Source organism: Urocampus carinirostris, chromosome 14 (genome assembly GCF_059441175.1).
Source record: "Urocampus carinirostris isolate Australia breed hairy pipefish chromosome 14, RoL_Ucar_1.0, whole genome shotgun sequence".
NCBI classification, from domain to species: domain Eukaryota; kingdom Metazoa; phylum Chordata; class Actinopteri; order Syngnathiformes; family Syngnathidae; genus Urocampus; species Urocampus carinirostris.
This window is the reverse complement of record NC_142362.1, coordinates 871,640-893,259: the sequence shown is the minus strand read 5'-3', so window position 1 is coordinate 893,259 and position 21,620 is coordinate 871,640. Positions and strand designations below refer to the sequence as shown.

At 41.1% G+C, this 21,620-nt stretch overlaps 1 protein-coding gene across 5 annotated transcripts in view; it reads right to left on the bottom strand.

Moving 5' to 3' along the window:
- Positions 1-21,620, bottom strand: part of LOC148352400 (mitogen-activated protein kinase kinase kinase kinase 4-like) — an 83,233-nt gene that overhangs the window by 46,063 nt on the left and 15,550 nt on the right. For all 5 annotated transcript variants that reach the window (XM_088353443.1, XM_088353444.1, XM_088353447.1 and 2 more), the window contains exons 3-4: positions 8,139-8,195; positions 896-1,021 (exon numbers count right to left, since the gene is read on the bottom strand). In XM_088353443.1, coding sequence (XP_088209569.1) covers positions 896-1,021; positions 8,139-8,195 — 183 coding nt within the window. The remainder of the gene's footprint in view (positions 1-895; positions 1,022-8,138; positions 8,196-21,620) is intronic.

Genomic DNA, 21,620 nt, shown 5'->3' with positions numbered 1-21,620 from the left:
CACGTCTGGTTAGAAAATTGGACCAAGGGGCTTTTCCTGGAGGCCTTTCCATTTTTGATTTTATGCATAATATATAGATAAACAATTATGCGAACATCTGCATGAAATATTATTGATATTTGTTTTTTCAATATATAAGTTTCATCAAATTGGTTTTGAAATGCTCACAATTAAAGAAAAATAATATATTAGGTCCCTGTTTGAAGCACTTCTTTTATATTTACCATATACTGCTTCATTTGTTTTTTCGTAGTATTTCTGTAGCATTTCTGTAGTAGTATTTTTGTATTATATCCTTAGTAGAACTTTTGTATCATAATTGCAGTACTACTGTAGATGTATTTTTTGGAGTATTTTTGTTGTAATGTTTCTGTAACAGTATTTTTTTATTATAGTGTTACTGTGGAGGTATTTTGTAGTATTGCTGTAAACGTATTTTCAAAGCATTATTTTTGTAGTTTTTCTGTCATATTTTTGTAGTAGTAGTTTCTTTAATATGCGAGCAACATTATTTGTAGTTGTATTTTTGTAGTATTTCAAGTGTAGTCGTTCTGCAGTAGTATTTCACGAGTAATATTTTTGTAGTATTTCTATCGTATTTTTTTTTTTAGAATGAAAGCAAATTAATGAATTAATATTTATTTTTCAAGTCATTATGTCCTAATTTTGTAGTAGTTTTTTGTTGTGGACACACAAAGGGCCAAAATTGGCACCAGAAACATTTTCATTAGTAGTACTTTAATTACAATTATGAATTCTATATTATATTTTGACCGTTTTCGGCCTCATAGACAAGGTCCCCACTACAAGGGTTGCAGAATAGCAACGGAAGGCTAAGATACGGAATAAGGAGGCTCCAAGAAGCCATATTTGATCGATAGGACGGGAAACATACCCAGAGCTGGTCATCGTGTCCGGGTGGACTTTTCTTGATGAAGGCGCCGTAGTAGGTGGCAATGTTGCGATGGTGCGAGTATTTCTTCAGCATGTTGATCTCCAGCTTGATTTCCTCCTCTTCGTCCTGTTTTCAATGCAAAGTTCCATTATCGAGGGTCATCAACACAGCCCAAACAATCACAATAATAAGGACTCCTCTCAGTTCGGCCAACACCTCTTGGACCCGAAGGCATAAGTCCCGTAAGAATAGAATGGAATATATACCTGTCGCGCTCCAGACACTGTCGTAGTTTCCCTTACAAAATACAAAAAAATCTTACACCATATTTTTTTTCAAACGTGTTTATAGATGTAGTTTAACATTTTATATTGTATTCTTAATAACAATTTTTAAAAAATTGAAAAAAATAAAAAATCAGGAACAATTGTCAGAAGCACAGCAGAATGCACGTTCACGCGAGGGGGGGAGGATTTTGCAGGGAAGTCGAAATTAGGCACTACAGAGGCAGACGCATGCGCACAGTAGCATCAAACGCTCGCTTTATTTGCAAAGAAAAAAAACGATACCGAGATAGAGGCTACCGCGGCGAACTTGTTTGACTCGATCGATTTGCCGTTTGGTGATCGTCGGTGTATACCGGATGGTAGCCATCATTGACAAATTTGCCTTTTTCCGTACAGATATTCTTGTACGTCGTACCCGTCTTAAAATGCATCATAAACCTACTTAGTACGGCAAAAACGTACAAGTCGACAGGTATGTAGAATAGAATTTACCTTTATTGTCATTGTTACAAAATGGGTTGAACATATTGTGACAAGGAAATTGGACGTGGCACTCCAGGTTCACATTTTACGGTGAGGATAGAAGAGAACAAAGAAGATGTTTGTATTGTCCTTGTTGCAGGCTTTGTTTTTCTCCGGAGGGGGTGAGGGACAGACAGAGATGGTCGGAACCAGCTAGATGGGGGGAGGGGGGAAGCTCTGTACGCATGTTTGACGTTACTGTACACACGATTTGATGTTTTTCCCCCTTGGTTGCACAGTCCACGTATTGAATGAATTTGGGAAGTACAGTCCTTAGGCATGCCTGATTGAAGTCGCCGGCGACGATAAAAGCCCTTAAGGTTCCACCGGCAGGTCGTCAGATCGTTGATAAAAAAACGCAATTCTGAACGTTTTATCAATTCCAAAACGTCGGTTGCTCTTCATGTAAAATGAAAAGGGAAATATGCACAAAAAGCGGAAAAATACATGATGGTTTTGAGATCAGTGACATTTATTACAGGCATGAAATATTTAGTGCCATTTAGTAGTGACTAGGCAGCACAGCGGCGCGTGTGCGGCACAGTTCTGAGGTCATGAGATCGAACCTTTCTGTGTGGAGTTTGCATGTTCTCCCTGTGCTTGCGTGGGTTTCCTCCCACATTCCAAAAACATGCGTGTCAGGTGAATTGGCCGGTCAAAATTCTCCGTAGGTGTGAATGAGCGAGCGAATTGTCTGGTTGTCAGTTGAGGGTGTCCCCTGCCCACTGCCCGAAGATCGCTGGGATGGGCTCCAGCACCCCCGCGACCCTACTGAGGATAAGCGGAGCAGATAATGGATAGATGGATAGTAGTGAGTAAAATGAACTCGATGACTACAGTGCCTTTCAAGAGACCGAATTGGGAGCCTACCATTGACTACTACCAAATATGATTTCAATGATAAAAACGGGTGTCATTTAAATGCACCAAAAATTAGTCTACTCACTTAGTTTACTCAAATGTCAATGCTAGTTATTTTTAGTCAATGCTAGGGGTCACCAACGAGGTCCCAGCTCCAGGAGCCCACAAAGAGCACCCTACTAGTCCGTAGACCAGTTCACTGGTGATGGGTCATTGCGATTTTCTAGGATAATTTAATTTGTAACTGGCATTCCGACTCATTGACATGATCAGTGCGTGTAAATACATGATGATGTCGTCCAGAATTAGCCTATAATTTATACTCTGTGCCCTTTATATAGGGCAGATGTTTTAGCGGTTTAGTGGCGAGCTATTTTAACCCTCTTTCTAATAATTATAACATGGAAATAACATAGTAACTACAGATTGTTTTTAAAGATGGATCTCAAACTGGTACCTAAGGCTCATGAGACAGATACCGTATGGCTCTTTTCATAAGTACATATAGCTCGGAAATAAAATACACCTTGCAGAATTACTTAATATATGGTTCACATGGAGCAGATTGTCGCAGTTGTGAGGAAAAGACAATACCAAATAAGGATTCGGTCCAGTGTATATCGGACACAATTTAAAGTACAGTTTACAGTCGAGGTGTCACACCAACTTGCTAAATAATCCTTTATCAGCGAGCTCATTAAACAAACTATTTTCATTGTTGAGACACTGCATGAGGAAAAACCACATAACACACTTTAAACACCCAGAAGCTCTAGCAAAGCACCTGAAGCAATTTTATTGGGTGAGTGGTTGAACACACAGCGCACGCACTACTCTTTTTCGCCCAGTGTTGTCTGCACTGAAGGCTAATATGTTGCTATCCTTGTTTGTAGTCATTGGTGACATTTTTGCAAAAGAACTTTGCTTGCACCTTGCTTTGAAACCATTATTTAGGACAATGATAGTTGAAATGAGCCTCACCACTCTTAAGTGACTACGGAAGTGAGAAAATTTTACAGAGGCTCTGGCATAATTATTATTTCATAGATTTTATCCAATCATCAAACATCACACATTGAAATCCAATGTGCTGAAAAATTAGCTTTTGTTTGAAGAGCGGGTTTGTTGAATTTTGTCTTAATATTTGTGGCTTTCTCGACAGCAAAAAATCAACTGCTTTTATATCTCTGCGCTTCAAAACTTCTGGCATATCCATTCACCGTCATTAACGGAGAATAACTATGTCGACATGGTATGCAGTCGGCCATTTTTTTGGGGGAAAAAAAAAATCTATTTCTAGCTCATCTGTCGTCCTGTGAACATATAAAGTGCATGTTTTGGAGTGTGGGAAGAAGCCGCAGCGTTCCCCAGAAGGACAATTCAGTTTATTCTCGTCCTAGGTTGTTGTTGGTTTTTTAACGTGGGGGGGGAAGACGGCACTTGAATAAGCTCATTTATAAAAGGTTGGCTTCGCAAGGACAACATTCGAGTCAAGCAGCGATGATGTCATCCGGTGACTCAGACGTGCACATAAACTCACATTTTCAAATCCGATGGAATCAAAATGTGTTTGTATAGCCGTATAAAACATTTATAAATTGAATATTTTTTGTAAAGCATTGTGTGATTAATATCCCGACAAACAAACACGGAACGGGAAAACAAAATAAAAATGAATATTAAGTCGTTTCCTGAGATAAATGGTTATTTTTTTCAATAAACATGCTCTCAACTCAATCGATTCCCAATAAAATAAACCGATCTGCTTTCCCACAATCTAAAATATATCTCGAACAAATATTAAAATGCATACAAAAGAAATGAATCATAAAAAAATTATTGACATGATGTGACTCAGCTGTGCCCGCTCCTTTGGCAGCAACTGCGGCGGTTGCTGATTGGCTCCAGATCAGTATTTGTACCCAGTCCTGTCTGTCCCCTTTTGTCAGTCCGTCTGCGAACTTCTGTTTTTCAAGGCAAGCCTTTTTCGACCCTTACTCCCACCTGTGCCGTTTTTTGCTCCCGTCTGTTCTTCGGATTCGACCGTTTTTTGATCCTGACCACGTCTAACCTCCCGTCCTGGCTTTCGACTTCTTTTTGTCCCTGACCACGTCTTCTCTCTTATTCTGGCTTACGACTCGCTTCCAACCCCGACCACGTTTTTGCTCTCCTGTCCCCGCTATTGACCCGTTTTTCCTTTCCTGACACCGCCATCGCCCGCCACGGAAGATCCACTTCCGCGTTCGGAGGACAATCTGAGTATCAGAGCGACCTGCTTCTCGCGTCCAGCAATCACCGGATCGTGGGTGCAACCCTCTCTCTCTCTTCCAATAAAACTTGAGAAACGCAACGCAAATGGGTCCTGTCTCCGCTCTGGTCCTGATAATTATATGAAATAAATATCCATAGTTATTAAAAGACTTTAATTTCCCTTCATTTGCTCAAACTTTTTTAACTATTTAAACAAAGGCATGAATAAAATAAATAGCAGAGCAGCCAAACATTGAAAATCAAAACTCAGAATGGAGAATTTGTTGGATTTCTTTCCCTAGGAGCATGTAAAGGTGCCATTTTTAGGTTGAAAGTAGTTCTAAGACAAGGTTATCATATAAAAAATACCTAAAAACTGCAAAGTAGAGATTATTAAAAACTCCATATGAGTGTTTAATACGTTTTCAATAGTCAAGTCAAGTCCAGTTTATTTGTTAGGCTCTTAATCACAAAGAGTCTCAAAGGGCTGCACAGATCAATGATTATTGCAAACCAGAGACTATGATGACACCATCCCCTGATCTAAAACCTACATGAGGGCAAGGAAAAACTCAAAAACCTCAAGTCAAGTCCTGTTTATTTGTATAGGCGTTAATCACAGGGAGTGTCAAATGGCTGAACAGACTACAGATTATTGCAAACCACAAACTATTATGACACCATCCCCTGATCTAAAACCTACATGAGGGCAATACAAAAATGAACATTGCTCTACTTCGATTTGCGTACTTCTTATAGAAAATGCATGTTTTGTAATTTGCTATAAACAGGCCTAATATACTACGAAAGACTTTAAACAGATCAATGTGTTAGTTTTTGTACAAACTGAGAATTAAAAGCTTAAAGAAGACTCTTTTTTTTTTTATTATTACAGTTTTATCATATTCTGCCGCTTATTATTATGCAGTGGCTAAGTTTGGTTTTATTTTTTCCTATAGGACCAGTTTTCTGGGGTTATAATACCCAACTTTTTTCTACGAATGCACGTCATATTCAGTCATTTCTAGGATCTTGTGACCCAAACAAAGAGCCGGCAGGAATTTCTCTTTGCAACGTTACTCGGAAAAACGGACAAGAGGAGCGGCTCGTTCCCGATGTCGTTCCCGGGCCCTTTTGAGGAGCAATAACAAACTCTCCGCAGCTGGAAACGGCATACGAGCGGGAGTGTTGCTTTCCCGTCCCGTAATAGAAGAGGAAGTGGAATGTGGGTCAGAGCGCATGCCGATGTGCTCAAAACACACAGCAAAAAGAAACTCAGTCAACTTTAAAAGACAACTGCGCTTTCCACCGGGGGCTCTACACGGATTCCTCTTTCGGACTTTTTAACCCTGGGCTCGGGAACCCTTTTCACCACATGAAATATTTGGATTGTTTGAAGAGAAAATTCAGCAAAACCACAATACCGCTCTACAGACATGAGCTATTTTTTTTAGCGCATTTGGTTTCACTGTGTGACGTTAAATAATTTGGTAAAAGTTTTGAAATAATAATAATGCCACAGCCTGTGTCCCATATCAACAAATATGCCACTTTAAACTCGTCTCACTACCAGTTACTTCAAATCATTAAAGCTCATTTTGACCTATTTTTTTTTCGTAAATAAAGATTTTCAAAGCAGAGTTTTTTGGTAAAAATGTCAAAAAAACTGCAAACAAAAAGTGTGAGAGAAAAGGTGGCGTGCTGTGTGCATAGCTCCGCCCACCCCATCAAAATGTTTTGTGTGCTTGGCTAGCATTTTGGGGTGATTACAGTTTGTACTGAGAAATGAAATTGTGAGAGACAGAACTGGAGTAGTCGTGGAACTGAGCAAGCGTGTGGTTAAGAGAGTACTCAGTTGGTTTGGACAGATGGAGAGGATGGATGAGGAGCCAATGTTGAAGAGGATCGACAGAGCAGAAGTCAATGGATGGAGACCAAGAGGAAGGCCGCCATTGACGTGGATAGATGGTGTTATGAGTGCACTGCAGGAAATAGGTCTAAATATAATGGAAGCTAGAGCTCTTGTTGATGATAGAAAGGAGTAGAGAAGTGTCGTGAAAGGATAGTAGGATGTTTGGACGCGTTCTAAGGGATGGGCAGGGCACCCGTATGATGCGGCAGGGGTAAACCAGCGAAAGCTGTCAGGACCTGCTGTCAAACAAAACAGTGTGTTGTGTCACCCTGACCCGAGTGACATGGCCGCTTTCTGGTGTCCCGTTTCATCCGGAGGGACGAAAGCATGACCGACTTGGGTGCCGAGGTGTTTAACTTGTGGTTGTTTAGGCATTTGGGTTGGCCATGGTCCAAAAAGTTTGTGTGTGATTTTTCTTGCTACTTTTTCTCCTTTTTATATTCTTTGTTTTTTATGTGTTTGTCTTGCCGTCGGTCACCGCTCTCGAGGGATATGACCAGGGTAGATACATAATAATAATAATAATAATAATAATTTCCTTTGTATTGTCATTCTTTGTAAGAACGAAATGTCGATACACCTGACCCGTTGTAGCGAGCCGATGCAGCCGCAGCCAACAGAGGGCGCCGCCATTTTACCAATGTTATAAGTCTTAGGTATGACTCATAGAACAGTTTGTACTGTGGGTTTTTATTATAAAGTGTCTCAACAGTGAACAAATTATTCAACGAGATTCCATAAAAAATAAGAATCCTTAGAGATGTACAGCAAACACAGGGTGTGTTGGTGTGACACCTTGACTGTAAACTGCCCTTTAAATACTGGACCGGACAGCTAGTATTTTAGCGTTAGCGTTTAACTTAGAGCTCATAAGAATTGGAGCATTAGAGAGGAATTTTACAAGGTAGCACTTGATCTCTAAACCATATAGATAGATAGATAGATAGATAGATAGATAGATAGATACTTTGTTCATCCCCGAAGGGAAATTCACATTTCCAGCAGCATCCCTGAGCTGAGAACAAACAATCGAGAACAATCGAAAATAACACGGGAGCTGCTGGAGTGGCTGCCATTCGTGACGGCGCCGGAAGAAACGATTCAATTTGAATCATATACAAACAAACAAACAAAATATTTATGTTTCAATAAGTGGAAAATGGGGGGAAAATAATTTCTCATACTGAAATAACCAGGTAAAACTAATTTTAAGTTACCTGTCCAAATGAATGTTGTGCCATCTCACCTTTCCCACTCTCTATGTACTCATGTAAAGAGCCATGGCTAACTCACGAGCCGTAGCTTCCTGACCCCTGTGGTAACCCAACATCACCAACCGATAAAAAATAAAATAAATCTATCTAAAATATTTGGTAAGTTTTAAGAAGTAAAAGTTGAATTTTAAACTCACCTCTGTGACATCCATGACTTTAATGGCTGCCAGCTGCCCCGTCTTGACATGTCGACCCTGCGGACCAGAAAAGTCAAAGTGTCAAAAAAAAAGAACTCTAAAAAACGTGACGATAAATGACATTTACATCGTTTTTTTGAAGGCTCTATTTTGAAACCAAATGTAGAAGCTACTCGAAGGAGTCAAGTTAGCTAAAATGCTACATGAGATGGCAAGCACATACAGCAAAATTGTGCTAAACAGTGGCAAAATACAGTATTCCCTCGATTTTCATGGTTGATCCGTTCCATAATAACATGAATTAAGTGAATTTCTGCAAAGTAGGAACCATATACTGTATATGTACTAAAATATAACACAAGGGATCTGTTTATATGTACGCATTGCGGTGCACGTACAAATTCCCTCATTTGGGAAATATTGATGCAGCTAGGAACTTTGGGACTCTTTAAATAACCCTCATGTGTGTTGGTTGATTTCTCCGAGACATATCCGTTTGTTTGTTTTTTGTCCCCTTAGGGCGAAAGAGTTACAGCGTAAATATCGTGGATGCCTCATTTGTAGCCATATATACTGTAAGTCTATGCTTCTGGCAAGGCACATACAAGCACACTTACTAGACACGGTAACGGCAACTTTAGTAGCAAGAGCAAAAAAAGTAGAATTCATTCATCCTTTAGAAGTTAAAATGCAAAAATATCAATTTTCATGACAATGTGACTTGTTTTTGCCCCTATGATCGGAATAATCATAAAACGGCACGTATAAGGGGTTAATCGATTGTCACTAGATTGGATTCCTCCAATCAGTGCCCAAGAAACAGAAGGCGGTTCTCTGATTGGTTTGAGTATAATGGCGCTCTTGAAGTGATGGCGAAATTCCCAGATGTGCACAAAAATCGACAGGAAGTTTTTTAAAAATCTGTGACAGACTGATGCCAACATCTAAGGGTGATATGGCGAGGGAACACTGTAGTAGCAACCCGAGTGCAATCAGCACTAGATAGATAGAGAGATATAGATAGAGATAGAGGGATAGATACTTTATTCATCCTTGTAGGGAAATTCACACTTCCAGCAGGATCCTTGTGTTGAAAAATAAAATAATAAAATAAAAGATACAGAATACAAAAATACCCAATATAACGTGTCGCTATAGAGTATTTAAATAGTGCTACGGAAAATACACATTGTAATAGAAATAGGGTAATATGCAAATGTGGGGTGGGGTTTCATGTGGGCTTTTACTCCCCCGGGTGGAGTTAAAGAGCCTCATGGCATGAGGAAGAAATGATAAAGCAGATCTATAATGTTTTATGATGTTGGAATCACAAGATGGGAAGATTGTTTATTTTTGGAAAACACAAGACAAGAGAGCAAACCTGCAGCGGTTAGTTTCGAGACAACAAATTCATGAGAGAAAACATTCAAACTTTACCAGCGATTTAGAGGGATTAAAAAGGACCGTTTTTTTTTTTTTTTTTTTTCAATTAGGCGCAGAACGTGTCGTGTTCCTCCCCGCGATATTGCAGAAATATTGCAGGGGTGTTAAGTTTTTCAGATGGTGATCCACTTTGACCTGGGACCAGGAAAGGCTTCATGGAATTGTCCCGGGTGTTTAACAGCTAAGATGCCCATGCTACACTTAATTGCAGAAATTAAATTGCAAATTTAAAAAAAAACACAAAAAAAACATTGATAGGATAAAAGTCGTCTACTTCTGTTTGTTTCAAGTTAGAGGACTCAATGTTCGTAGCACTAGCAGTGATTATTTCAATTGGGGACAAAAAGTTGAGTGTTCCTCTTTAAAACAGACCAAAACCATCCATATTCTCTAACAGCGTTCAATTTAGTTTGGGGAAGTCTTAGATTGGTATTTTAGGTGAATTTTACAGGAAGATTAAAGGGTTAACATGTAAACCAATGTGATGACTGGCTTGCTAGGGTGATTGTGTTCTTCACATTAAGTCACAGCTCAGAAAGTCAAAGAAAGGACAGACTGTCTTCAAAATGCATTATCCTAGAAACTAATTGGAATGTAGCAAATGACTCATTATATATATATATATATATATATATATATATATATATATGGGTAGAAAGAAAAAGAGACAGACAGAGAAAGAGAGGAGAAAGACAGAGAGAGAGGAGACAGACAGAGACAGAGAGAGAGAAAGACAGAGACAGAGGGAAAGAGAGAGAGAGAGAGAGAGAGAGACAGAGACAGAAAGAGAGACAGAGACAGAGAGAAAGAGAGACAGAGACAGAAAGAAAGAAAGAAAGAAAGAAAGAGAGAAAGAAAGAAAGAGAGAGAAAGAGAGAAAGAGAGAAAGAGAGAGAGAGAGACGGGGAGAGACGAAGGCAGAAAGAAAGAGAGAGAGAGAGAGAGAGAGACGGGGAGAGAGGGAGAGAGAGACAGAGAGCGAGAGAGAGAGAAAGACAGAGAAGAGAGAGAGAGAGAGAGATTATGCAAAAAAAACACGTCCTATTTTCTCACATATTTTACAATTTGTGTATCCTTTTAAGTGCAAAGACAAGCAGAGCAGAAAAATCCAATAGAGCAATATAAGCACAGCCCCAAATCATGGCTTTCCAACGACACGGTCACGCCGGTCCTGAAACCAAAGCCAAGATCAACCCAACGACGCCAACGCTAACTCTCACGACCCAAAAAATGGCGTTTTAAATCAACAGTCGCTCATGCGGTCATGGCCGGCACGTCGCCACGCGGTGACTTCACGGGCTTTGAGGATTGAAATTCTTCCCGGTCTCGGCGTGACATCATCTCCTCGTCCTTCTCTGTGAGGAGAAACCGGGACGTTATAGTGGACGCTAAGATGGACGCCAATTCAATGCCACACATTGAAAAAGACGCTCGACAGCAGGGCTTTCAAACTCGATTGAGTCGGGGTCCGCCGGAGCTAGGGTCAAGGAAAGGTTGGGCCAAATGGGGTTTCCACAAAATCAGTTAGTAATAGAATTATCCATTATCTGCATGAGCTACACTTAAAGTGACAGTATGCATTTTTGGGTCAAAAAACTTCACTTGTTAAATTAAATAACACTATTGATTTTAAAACGATTTTCATATTTTTTTCTTTTTGTTTACTTGTTTCTCTTTTTTAAAGTAATAAGGTTTGTTTTGGTCACTTCGAGTCAGTCGTTTTTTTCCCTTTGTGCTTTGTAGCACTCATTTTTGGTTGCACTATACAACACAATACAGCCATATCTAGTCTTCATATAATCCGCACTGTCCCTTGAACTTTCAGAATAAGGCTCAACAGGGAGATAAAACATGTATGATAAAACTGAAGCAAAAACATGTACTAGGACAGTGTTTTTCAACTACTGTGCCACAGTATTTATTCGCCATAGGGTCCCAAAGCTTGGAGAGAAGGGAAAAACCTGATAACCAAGGAAATAACGCTTGAGAATATTAGGAAATATGAAGAAAGCACATAAATCACTACCCTCACCAAGTTGCATGGCTGTAACTAATCAACGATCGGAACTGTTTAAAAACATAGAGGTTATTAAAGCAGGAAATCTAGCGGCCTGACAATCCTTGCAAGCTTTAAAATCGGTTTCATTTTTAAGCCGCCATTGCCATTTTAGCATCCGCCCTGTACTCCATTCGACATCACTTTTACATCACAGGCAAATTAAATTGAATTTTTCCCTAAAATGTTTCCGTCAAACCTGGTGTGACAGCTTGTTAAAGTATAAACCCCTTGCCGCTGCAAAATCGGCTTATTTTTCAAAGGTGATTGCGGCACAAAAGAATAACCCCAAATCCTTTTCGACACCATAGCATCGCTAACGGGGCACCAGATTATCCCAGATAGTTCTACCCATTCAGCCCATGACTTTATGGTCTTCTTCAATAAGAAGATTCAACGCATACGGGAAGAAATTTCTAAAGACAATGTTAATGTTTTTCTTCCCGTTTTGACAGCTACACTATGGATTACTTCTATCCTATGGACATGGGTTTTAGCGCACAAAAATGCGTTTATTCAAGGAATCAACTCCTTGCCCTGAAGAATTCTCGTGCCGGCGTACTGGGAGGTCGCTGGTTCGCGCCTCGGCCGAGTCATACCTAAGACTTATAACATTGGTAAAATGGCGGCGCCCTCTGTTGGCTGCGGCTGCATCGGCTCGCTACAACGGGTCAGGTGTATCGACATTTCGTTCTTACAAAGAATGACAATACAAAGGAAATTATTATTATTATTATTATTATTATTATGAAGGGGCCTATCGTAGAAGAAGAGCCGGAGCTAACTAAGCGGCTAGTGGCGTTATAGGTCTTCGGTACCATCCGTAATCATGGTAAATGCGAACTCACGACCAAATAAGATCATCGAGTGCTGGTGGAAAACATCGAAGCGCACAGGGAGCGCAGTTGCTGTGTTTTGCGGAAACGTGGCTCACGTTTAGCATTCCGGACGCTAACGTGTAGCCTCCCGGAGCTATCCGGCTTCAACGCCGCTATACAGAGACACGAAATCCGGGGGGAATCGGAGAGGAGGCGGACTTGCTAACACGAGGTGGTGTATCACTGGATTTTCATAAAGAAAAGATTTCCATCTGCCGCGGGGATGTCGAACTTTTGGACTAGCGTGTGACGTCATCCACTCCGCTAATCTGTTAATAAACAACGGGGTAGACTGCTGGAAGTGTGAATTTCCCTACGGGGATGAATAAAGTATCTATTTATCCATCCATCTATCTAATACATCTATAGATGCGCGACATGGTGGCTGTCCAGGGATTTTTTCCCGATTTAGTGATCTGTCACTTGATCATCTTAAACAGGTGGTGAATACGTTGACTTGTTTATTCATATACACATATAATACAGATAAATAGTACTTCCTATATACTATTTTGTTAAATGCATGTCTTTAACTGGGGCACCGACGTTTGGAAAGTATGAGCCATTTGCACAGGTTCATTTTGCGATCCCCACCTCAGAACGGGTCTTTTGTATGAACACTAATGGACACTTGCAGAGTATTTATGAAGGACGCCTAGACGGTTTTACGACGAGGATCCATTCAAGGACGGATTCAAAGGACAGTAGCACGGAGACTGAAATGCTACTAGATAAACGTCAGGAGGACGGCTAGGACACACACCTTAGAAGAGACAGACACTTCTCCGAATATCCAATGGGAGCTGCTGCGAAGCCAAACATAAAGAAGAGTGTAAACGAGAGCAAACTTTAGACTCGGTTCCAGCGATGAAAAGGGATAGAGGGACTCTTTGTGCATCAACTTTGTCGCCAGGCAGGGAACAAAAACTGCTCAGTCAGCAGCGTGGCGGCTTGAAAGGGTCACATGGGAAGCTGGCCATGAATTGATTTACTCACAGTCCTTCACACCGTGTTTGGACCGCAACCAGTGTTCCCTCTCAGCGCACTAGAAAATCTAGCCGGCGCACAAAAATCAGGGCTCAAAATGACTCATTAAGAAGCGACTCAAGTCTAAGTTACAGTGCATGAAGGTCAAAATACACGGGTTCCCCTGACGGTGTGTCCTAAATGCGGTATTTTGAAGTCGAGTCGAAGTAGAACCAAGTTGAGTAAAGTTAGTAGAGAACCGGCTTCTTCGGCTCGGCTCACTAAAGGGAACCGGCTCTTTCGGGTCCTAAACGGCTCTTCGGGTTGTTTTTGCTTCTTTCATCCCAACATGACCAAATATGATGTGAAATGATGCACAAAATGACTTAAAAGAAGGGGGAATGGAACAAAAAATAAAAAAATACCAAAATGAAAAAGTAGTGAAACACTGAGAAAAAAGAAACATAAGGAAGAGAAAAAAGAAGGAAAAAATTAGAAAAAAAGAAAAGAAAGAAAAGTAGGAAAAAAGTAAATAGAGAACAAAAAGAAAAAAGTAACAGCTCGGAAAAAATAAACACAATGAGATATTGTTAAAGGAATTTTTTTTAAAAGTAAAAAAAAAAAAAAAACAGAAAAAAGAAGAAAAAGTTTGTGTTGCATTCAAATAATTTCCAATGATATCAAGTCAATCTTGTTGCCAACACTGTACTTCCACTCAAAAATGTGATTAAGTACAGTTTTGTATCTTACAAGCGACTCAATAAGCCCTCAAAAATGTTAATATTATGCGACAAAATATAACAGGAAAAAAAAGAAATGGAAATCTTGTGAAAGAAATGACGTATGTAGGCCGTACAACCTTTGCAATAGTACATGAGTCAATTCATTCAAAGGAGAAAAATAATTTTGCATTGCCGGAAACTCAGCAAAATGTAACTTGATGTCAAGTTTTGGACATGTTTGATCATGACTTAGTTGCCACACTTGGGATTTCTGTTGCTCACTCTTGTTTCAAGCGTTGCTCACCCACTTTGTGTCAACGCTCAGACCCATAAGGAAAATTACAGGGAACATTGACCGCAACCCCTTCCCAGATACCCCAACCGTCACTTTAGCCACGACATGCTAACGACAAACATGAGTCAATTGTTCTTATTTTCGGTCGACTTTCCCTTCAGTTGTTCACTTCCCTTTATTTGACACCCAGTCTTCAGACCACAACCCCTTCCTAAATACCCCAACCGTCACTTTGGCCAACGACAAACATTTGTCGGTTGAACTTATTGTACGCATTTTTTCCTTCAGAAGTTCACTTCACCATACTTCACGCACTCATCTGACCACAACTCCTTCTTCAACACGCCAACCGGCACTTTAGCCTAGAGGTAAGATCGGGCCTAGGAATCTAAATTGACCTCTTACATGTGGGAGAGCTATTCACAAGTTGCTGACGCTAGAAAAATACACCAGGCTTTTTGACTTTTTACAACTGCAGTTGGAGGGGTGGGGGGGGGGTAAATATAATTAACCAGTAGTAACCGAATCCAATGATGATTGACACATTGGCTAATTAATGAAATTCTAGCACAATACGGCAGATGACAGTGTATTCAAATTAGATCCCAAAATCAACATGTGTCATGCCACCAGTGATTCATTTTTATGACGTGCAAGTGTGCACAAGTGATAGAGACGTGGAAAGAGTAGTCAAACATTTACAACTCTTATAAATCTCTAAAAAAATGGCCTGAGAAAAATACATATTTGCAGAGGTTTTAGTGCTGTGAAATGGTTGTCTCCAAATGGCCATTTTTGGAAACGCCTCAACCTACTCTTAGAAAAACGTGTAAAATACAATGTTTACATTTTCAGATTGTGATCAAAGTTGGAGAGTATAAAAACCTTCTATGTCCCTGTGTTCCAACTCAGATGACTCCATGTTAGTAGCACTTGCAAAGCCTATTTACATTGGGGACAAAACTCTTGAGGGGCAGCACGGCGGCACAGTTCTGAGGTCATGGGAACCTCCTGCGTGGGTTCAAATCCAGCTACCGGCCTTACTGTGTGGAGTTTGTATGTTCTCCTCGTGCTTGCGTGGGTTTCTTCCCACATTCCAAAGACATGCATTTCAGGCTGGTCCAAAAATTGTGTGACTGAGCGAGTGAGTTGTCTGTCCCCGTGTGCCCTGCGATTGGCTGGCAACCAGTTAAGGGTGTCCCCTGCCCACTACCCGGAGATGGCTGGGATGGGCTCCAGCCCCCCCGCGACCCTAATAAGGATAAGCGGTACAGCTAATGAGATGAGATGAGGCAAAACTCTTGAGTGTCTCACCTTCCAAGAGAGACAAAAAACGTCCAGAACAGCTTTATGTAGGTCTTGGATTTGGATTTTAGGCACATTTTACAGGATTGTTAAGGGGAGACACAAACTAACCATGTGAGGAGTGGGACCTGAGGGAATCTCAACCGCACTGATGGGGAAATTCCGCCATAGATAAGTGACATGTTTACAGTCTGAAAATGAAGACGAGCGTTTGTTTTTGTGTACTTCGTACTGCGTGTAGAGATTTATTGCGGATAGGATGAAGATGAGGAAGTAGGGTGCTGGATGACAAGCACCCCCCCCCTCTCTCTCTCTCTCCCCCTGTCCCTGAAGGGGAAATGCCAGGGTAGTGGTGTCATCTTAGAAATAAAAAAACATTAGAAAAGCACACACACATCCGTGCAATGTGCGTGCATGGTCATCGGTGTGATTTTATAGGGACAAGGCCTTCTTTATAGCTGCTCCTCAAGGCTTTGAATCATGAGGAAGCCAGGTGCGAGGCGTCATCAAAGCACACACATGACAAATAAGCTAGTATGCATTCTGCACGCTTGCAAAATAGAGAGTGGAGCAGTGTTTGTCAACCTTTTGGAGCCAAGGCACCCTTTTTTAGCCATTTAAAAAAACAAAAAACATCGATCACAAATATTCTAAATGTAATTCCAGTTTCATGTTTGTTTTTGGAATTTTAAACGATCACGTTGCAGTGTTTGAAACTCGTGACACACAAGCAGACGACTCTGACTCTGGTCTGTCCCATTTTTCACAACTTGAAACACAATAAGACGACTCATCGCAAAAAGACCCCGTTGTTGCAAAGTGTTAAGGATTGATCATCAGAATGTATAACAGAACAACACTTTAAAATCAAGTTGATTATAAATCTACTTATATCATTCATTGCATGTATATGACATGGCCATTTTCCCTCTGCCATCAGTATGTACCTGTATTGATTCATCTTCATTCATGCAATGTTTGCTACAAGCCACGTGAACTCCTCTTTCCACAATGCTTTTAATGTACCGTATTTTCCGCACTATAAGGCGAAATGTTTAAATTTAAGCTTAAAACACACTTCTATTCTACAGCATATGAATGACGTATATTTTGACAGTATCAGGTGATGGTGTCATAATAGTCTGTAGTTTGCAATAGTCTTTGATCTGTGCAGCCCTTTGAGACTCTTTGTGATTAAGGGCCAAACAAAAAAACTGGACTTGACTAATTGAGGAAAAAATGGTCTTTTGTAATCCCCATTAAGCTCTTTACTAAATAAAGAAAGACGAGCTCTTTCTCGAGAGAGAATAGTACGCCAGGGTGACGAGTGTCATGGGATCCCATCGTAGTACAACGGCGACATTCCGGCCCCGGGTGCAACTTTCCAAAGCGTCGCGAGCTAGCTTGCTAATTTTAGACTCTCCGGTTATTCTCCCCGCCGGAAGATCGTTCCACCCTAGCTGAGGCTTATTAGCGCTGATAGCGGCTGACTGGGAGGTTGAGGAGATAGGAATCGGGGATAGGACGCTATTAAATCCCGTTAGCCGGTTAGAATCTGAGGCCCGGGACGGGGATACATTCCTCACAGAGGCTAATAGCAGAGAGCTAATTAATTGCAACAAAAAGGGGAAGTGAGTACAGACGCTATCGCCATGGTTTGGGAATATTCAGTTCCTAAACCGTGATTAACTGTCATTAGCTGAGCCACACTTATGTCTCAGAAGCACAGGACAGGATGATGGCGATTATTTCTGTGAATTTTCAGGCAAAATTCAGACATCAGCTCCAATTGAACTTGGAAACATGAAAGATACCTGTTGTGTTAAGCTGAGAGAACAGCAGAAGGCAGAGCATAGCCCAGGAAAAGTCTGTAAGACATGGCTACAGACAACTCATAGCGCACTGCATCATGGTGTGTTGCACTCTAATCACTACCTTAGATAGAAAACCCTTGCAAAGTCATCAACACAGCCCAGAAAATCTTCTGCTGTTCTCTGCCTAAACTGGAGGTCAATCCTTATGTGCACTACCGCAAAAATAATAATCGTTCTTGTTATGTTTTAGAAAACCATTACTAAAAATATAGTAGCTGATTTCTGTCAAAGTGGAAATTGAAAAAAAGAAAAATAAATAAACATTTCAGTCCCTGGAGATAATTTCGCTTTTTATTATTATAATGATATTATAACGACCTATTAATAACATATTTGTCAAGATTACAGATATGCTTCACCTGTGCCCGCTGCTTTGGCGCCAACTGCCTCGGACTCCGATTGGCTCCCGGTCACGACTTAAACCCTTGTCTATTTGTCACCTATGGTCAGTCCGTCTGCGAACCTGAGTTTACTCTAGGCAAGCTCTTCGACCCTGACTCACTACTGTTTTTGCTCCCGTCTGTTTCCCGGCTTCGACCCGTTTTTTGTCCTTGACCACGTCGACGCTCCTCTCCTGGCTTTCGACTCATTGATGATCCCGACCACGTTTTTTGCTCTCTAGTCCCGGCTACTGAAGGATTTTATATTTTGTACGATCAAATACAAATTACATTTAATGCAAAAGATATTCACTGGCTGGGCTGTGGGGCAGGTCATTGCGACCTAGTGGAGGATAATGTTTACAGAAAACAGCAGGAACTGGAACAAGGGCTGACACAAGAGGAGAATTGTTTGGAGAAATTGTTCTGATAAGCTCAGCTGATATGAGTTTTTTAGACATCGTGACGTCTTTCGGCGAGGAAGTGGTGAAGCTGGCACCTGGCGCGCCCATGGGAGGAGTCGGCATGTCCATGGAAGGAGTCAGCACGTCCCTGGCAGAAGAACTTCAGGAGATCGTGAGAGGGACAATCGAGAGAGAGGCTCGACGAAGAAAGACACTAATTCAGCTAATTCGATGGAATTCACTTAGTTAAATACTTAAAGAAAATAAATCTGCCCCCGTGTGGAAATGCCAGTCTCTTGTTCATTTTTCCATAAAGAAACGAGCATGCATTGTCAGGAGAATGAAGTTTGTGTTTGGTTAATGGAGTCAGATAACTCAGTCGACCAATTTGGTAAACGTTACATTTTTTAATCGTTTATTTCCTAACACTACTGACCCGTTTTTTTCCGGTCACGACACCGCCATCGCTCGACATGCTTAACACAACCAGCGATCACCGGATCTTGTGTGCAATCCTTTCCCTTCTTCCCGATAAAACAGAGAAACGTACGCAAGTGGGTCCTGTCTCCGTTGTGGTCTTGACAATAATAGTATCATGCAAATGAAATTGGTCGCTACACTGGAGCTAATCAGTGACAAAAAAAGCAGCTCTCAGCTTTAAAGAAAAGTAATCGACCCCTGTACTACAGCATAATTCTTCGTTTTGGTGACAGAGTGACAGCTGGATATTGCAAACGCTTCTTTCAACCAATAAAAAACCTCCTAGTGGGCTAATATCTTAAGCAGAGTTAGGAGGATTTGACAGCGTTCCCAGTCTGAGGAAACCCGCCCCCCCGTGTGGCAGTAAGAAGCCAGGGACGTGACTAATCCGCAGACTTCAAGTCAACGGCAGCCATCTCAATTGGGCAGTGAGGCGCGAAGACGGGCTAGGCGGCTAATTTGATTAGCTCGTTAGCGTCTGGGGACGAGATAGTAAAGGAGGGTCGGGAAGGTTAGGGGGGTACACTGCCATGGAACCATCAACATGCAGGAGAGACCCCGATCGGAAGCGGACTGTTGCCAGTATTTCGACGATATAAAGCTGTGTAAGAAAATCCCAATTCTCTCTACCACTAATTGACTAAGGGTTTACACTTCATGTTATAAATAAAGTCAGGTGAGTTTAAGTCATCTTTGGGGAGTTGGGGGCCTCTGGATCTTCAGGTGAGGTTGGGCCATATGGGCTTTTCTACAATAAAAAAAGGCCTTTATAAAAAATGTCACTGTTCTAAAATAGCTTAACTTTTAAAACTGGAATCTCAAACTTGAGACCCTGGATGATAGTTTGAGAAAATTAAAGGGGCAGTCTGTGTGATTTGACCACTATTTATTTAGGTATTGTGTCGTGCCACCTAAAATAAGCGTTAAGAATCACAAGTAAGAATAAAGATGACAGACTTTAAATGATAGAAAGATACATAGATACTGTCTTCATCCCCGTAGGGAAATGCATACTTCCAGCAGTATCCTTTTGTTGTTTATTAACAGGATGGCCTCGGGGTGCGGTGTTGTAGTTTAGCAACAGCGGAGTGGATGACGTCACACGCTAGTCCAAAAGTTCGACGTCCCTACAGCAAAAGGAAATCTTTGTGCCCGGGGTTACACCACCTCGTGTTCACGTAGATAGCGAGTCCGCCTCCTCTCCGCTTCCCGCAGGCTTTTGTGTCTCTGTCTAACGGCGCTGAAACCGGGTAGCTCCACGTTAGCGTCCGGGAAGCTAGGCGTGAGCCACGTTTCCGTAAAACACAGCAAACTGCACTCCCTGTACGCTTTTATTTATGGTGTCATAATAGTCTGTGGTCTTTATTCAGTTTAGAATCTAGTGCGCTCAGTCAAGACTTTGATGGTCGGCGATCCATTATTGAATTTTTTGTACTGCATTTATTGGCTATGGGTCCCGAGGCTTGCAGTGATGCTGAAGGGAGATATGGAGGACTATGATAACCGTGGAAAAGTTTCCATTTTTCAAGAAATAAGTAAGAAGGCACACGAGTCGCTACCCTCACTTAATCTCATAGCTGACGCGGAGATCGGGTCTACTATTAAAGCAAGGACATTTTCTGAAGGTAAGTGGAAGGTTTGAAATAAGTTCCTTATTTTGATGTCTTCCCCCAGCACAGTTTATTGTCAGTAAGTCAAGTCAAGTTTATTTGTATAGCCCTTAACCACAAAGAGTCTCAAAGGGCTGTTACATGAAGTTGTTAAAGCGACCAAGAAACAGCAGGGACAGACAATCAAGGGACGTGTCCAAGTGTCAAGTTCTTATAAATGGTGAAGGAAATCTTCGAGTGGTTTAAAGCCAAAATGGATATGGAGTGTCTCTGCTAAGTGGTCATAAATGACAAACAGTTGGATTTTTTTTTATTGTTTTATATTATAGAATGTCCTGTTGGTTCTGCATTTTTTCTATCCGTCCAAAAATATTTGAACGAAGAGGAGGAAATTGAAATGTCTAGGAAATCCGATTCATCGATTATGAAAATAATCGTTAGTTGCAGCCCTACTTTACATATAAATTTATATTTTTAATCCTACAAACACATATAAGGAGTGCTTACTATTGACTATTTTGTGATTTTAATGTTTTTATCTGGGACTCGGAGGAAATTATCATAGGAATGAACCCCCAACTATATGACAATTTTTACCTCAAAACGGTAGTTTTCTAAAATGTACATTTAGGGTTTTGGGGGGCAGTTTCCCTTTTGTCGACAAAAACCTAACTCTTGCTTAATCCTGTGTCAAAAATGCTGGACAGGAAGCAGCCGGCAGGCAGATGACAGACAAAAAGGCAGTGGCCCGCGACCAGCGTTTAGATTGGGGCTAAATACATCCTATGGATTTGGTCGGCATGCAGGGCGTGGCCAGAGACAGACCGCCCACAACGTTCTGCATGAGCACTTTCATTGCATTCCTTGAAAAAAGGCTGCGAGCGGAAAATGGGTGTTGGAGGGGTGCTAAATATAGGGTCAAAAGAGGAGGAAGGGTGAGGTAGGTTTAATTAGCATGCCAGAAAAACAAAAAAAGCCAGCGGCTTCAGAATAGGGCAAGGATAGAGTGACGGAGGGCCTCACCAAAAGGGGAATCATTTCAAACTTTATAGTATCCATTTAGTGGAGA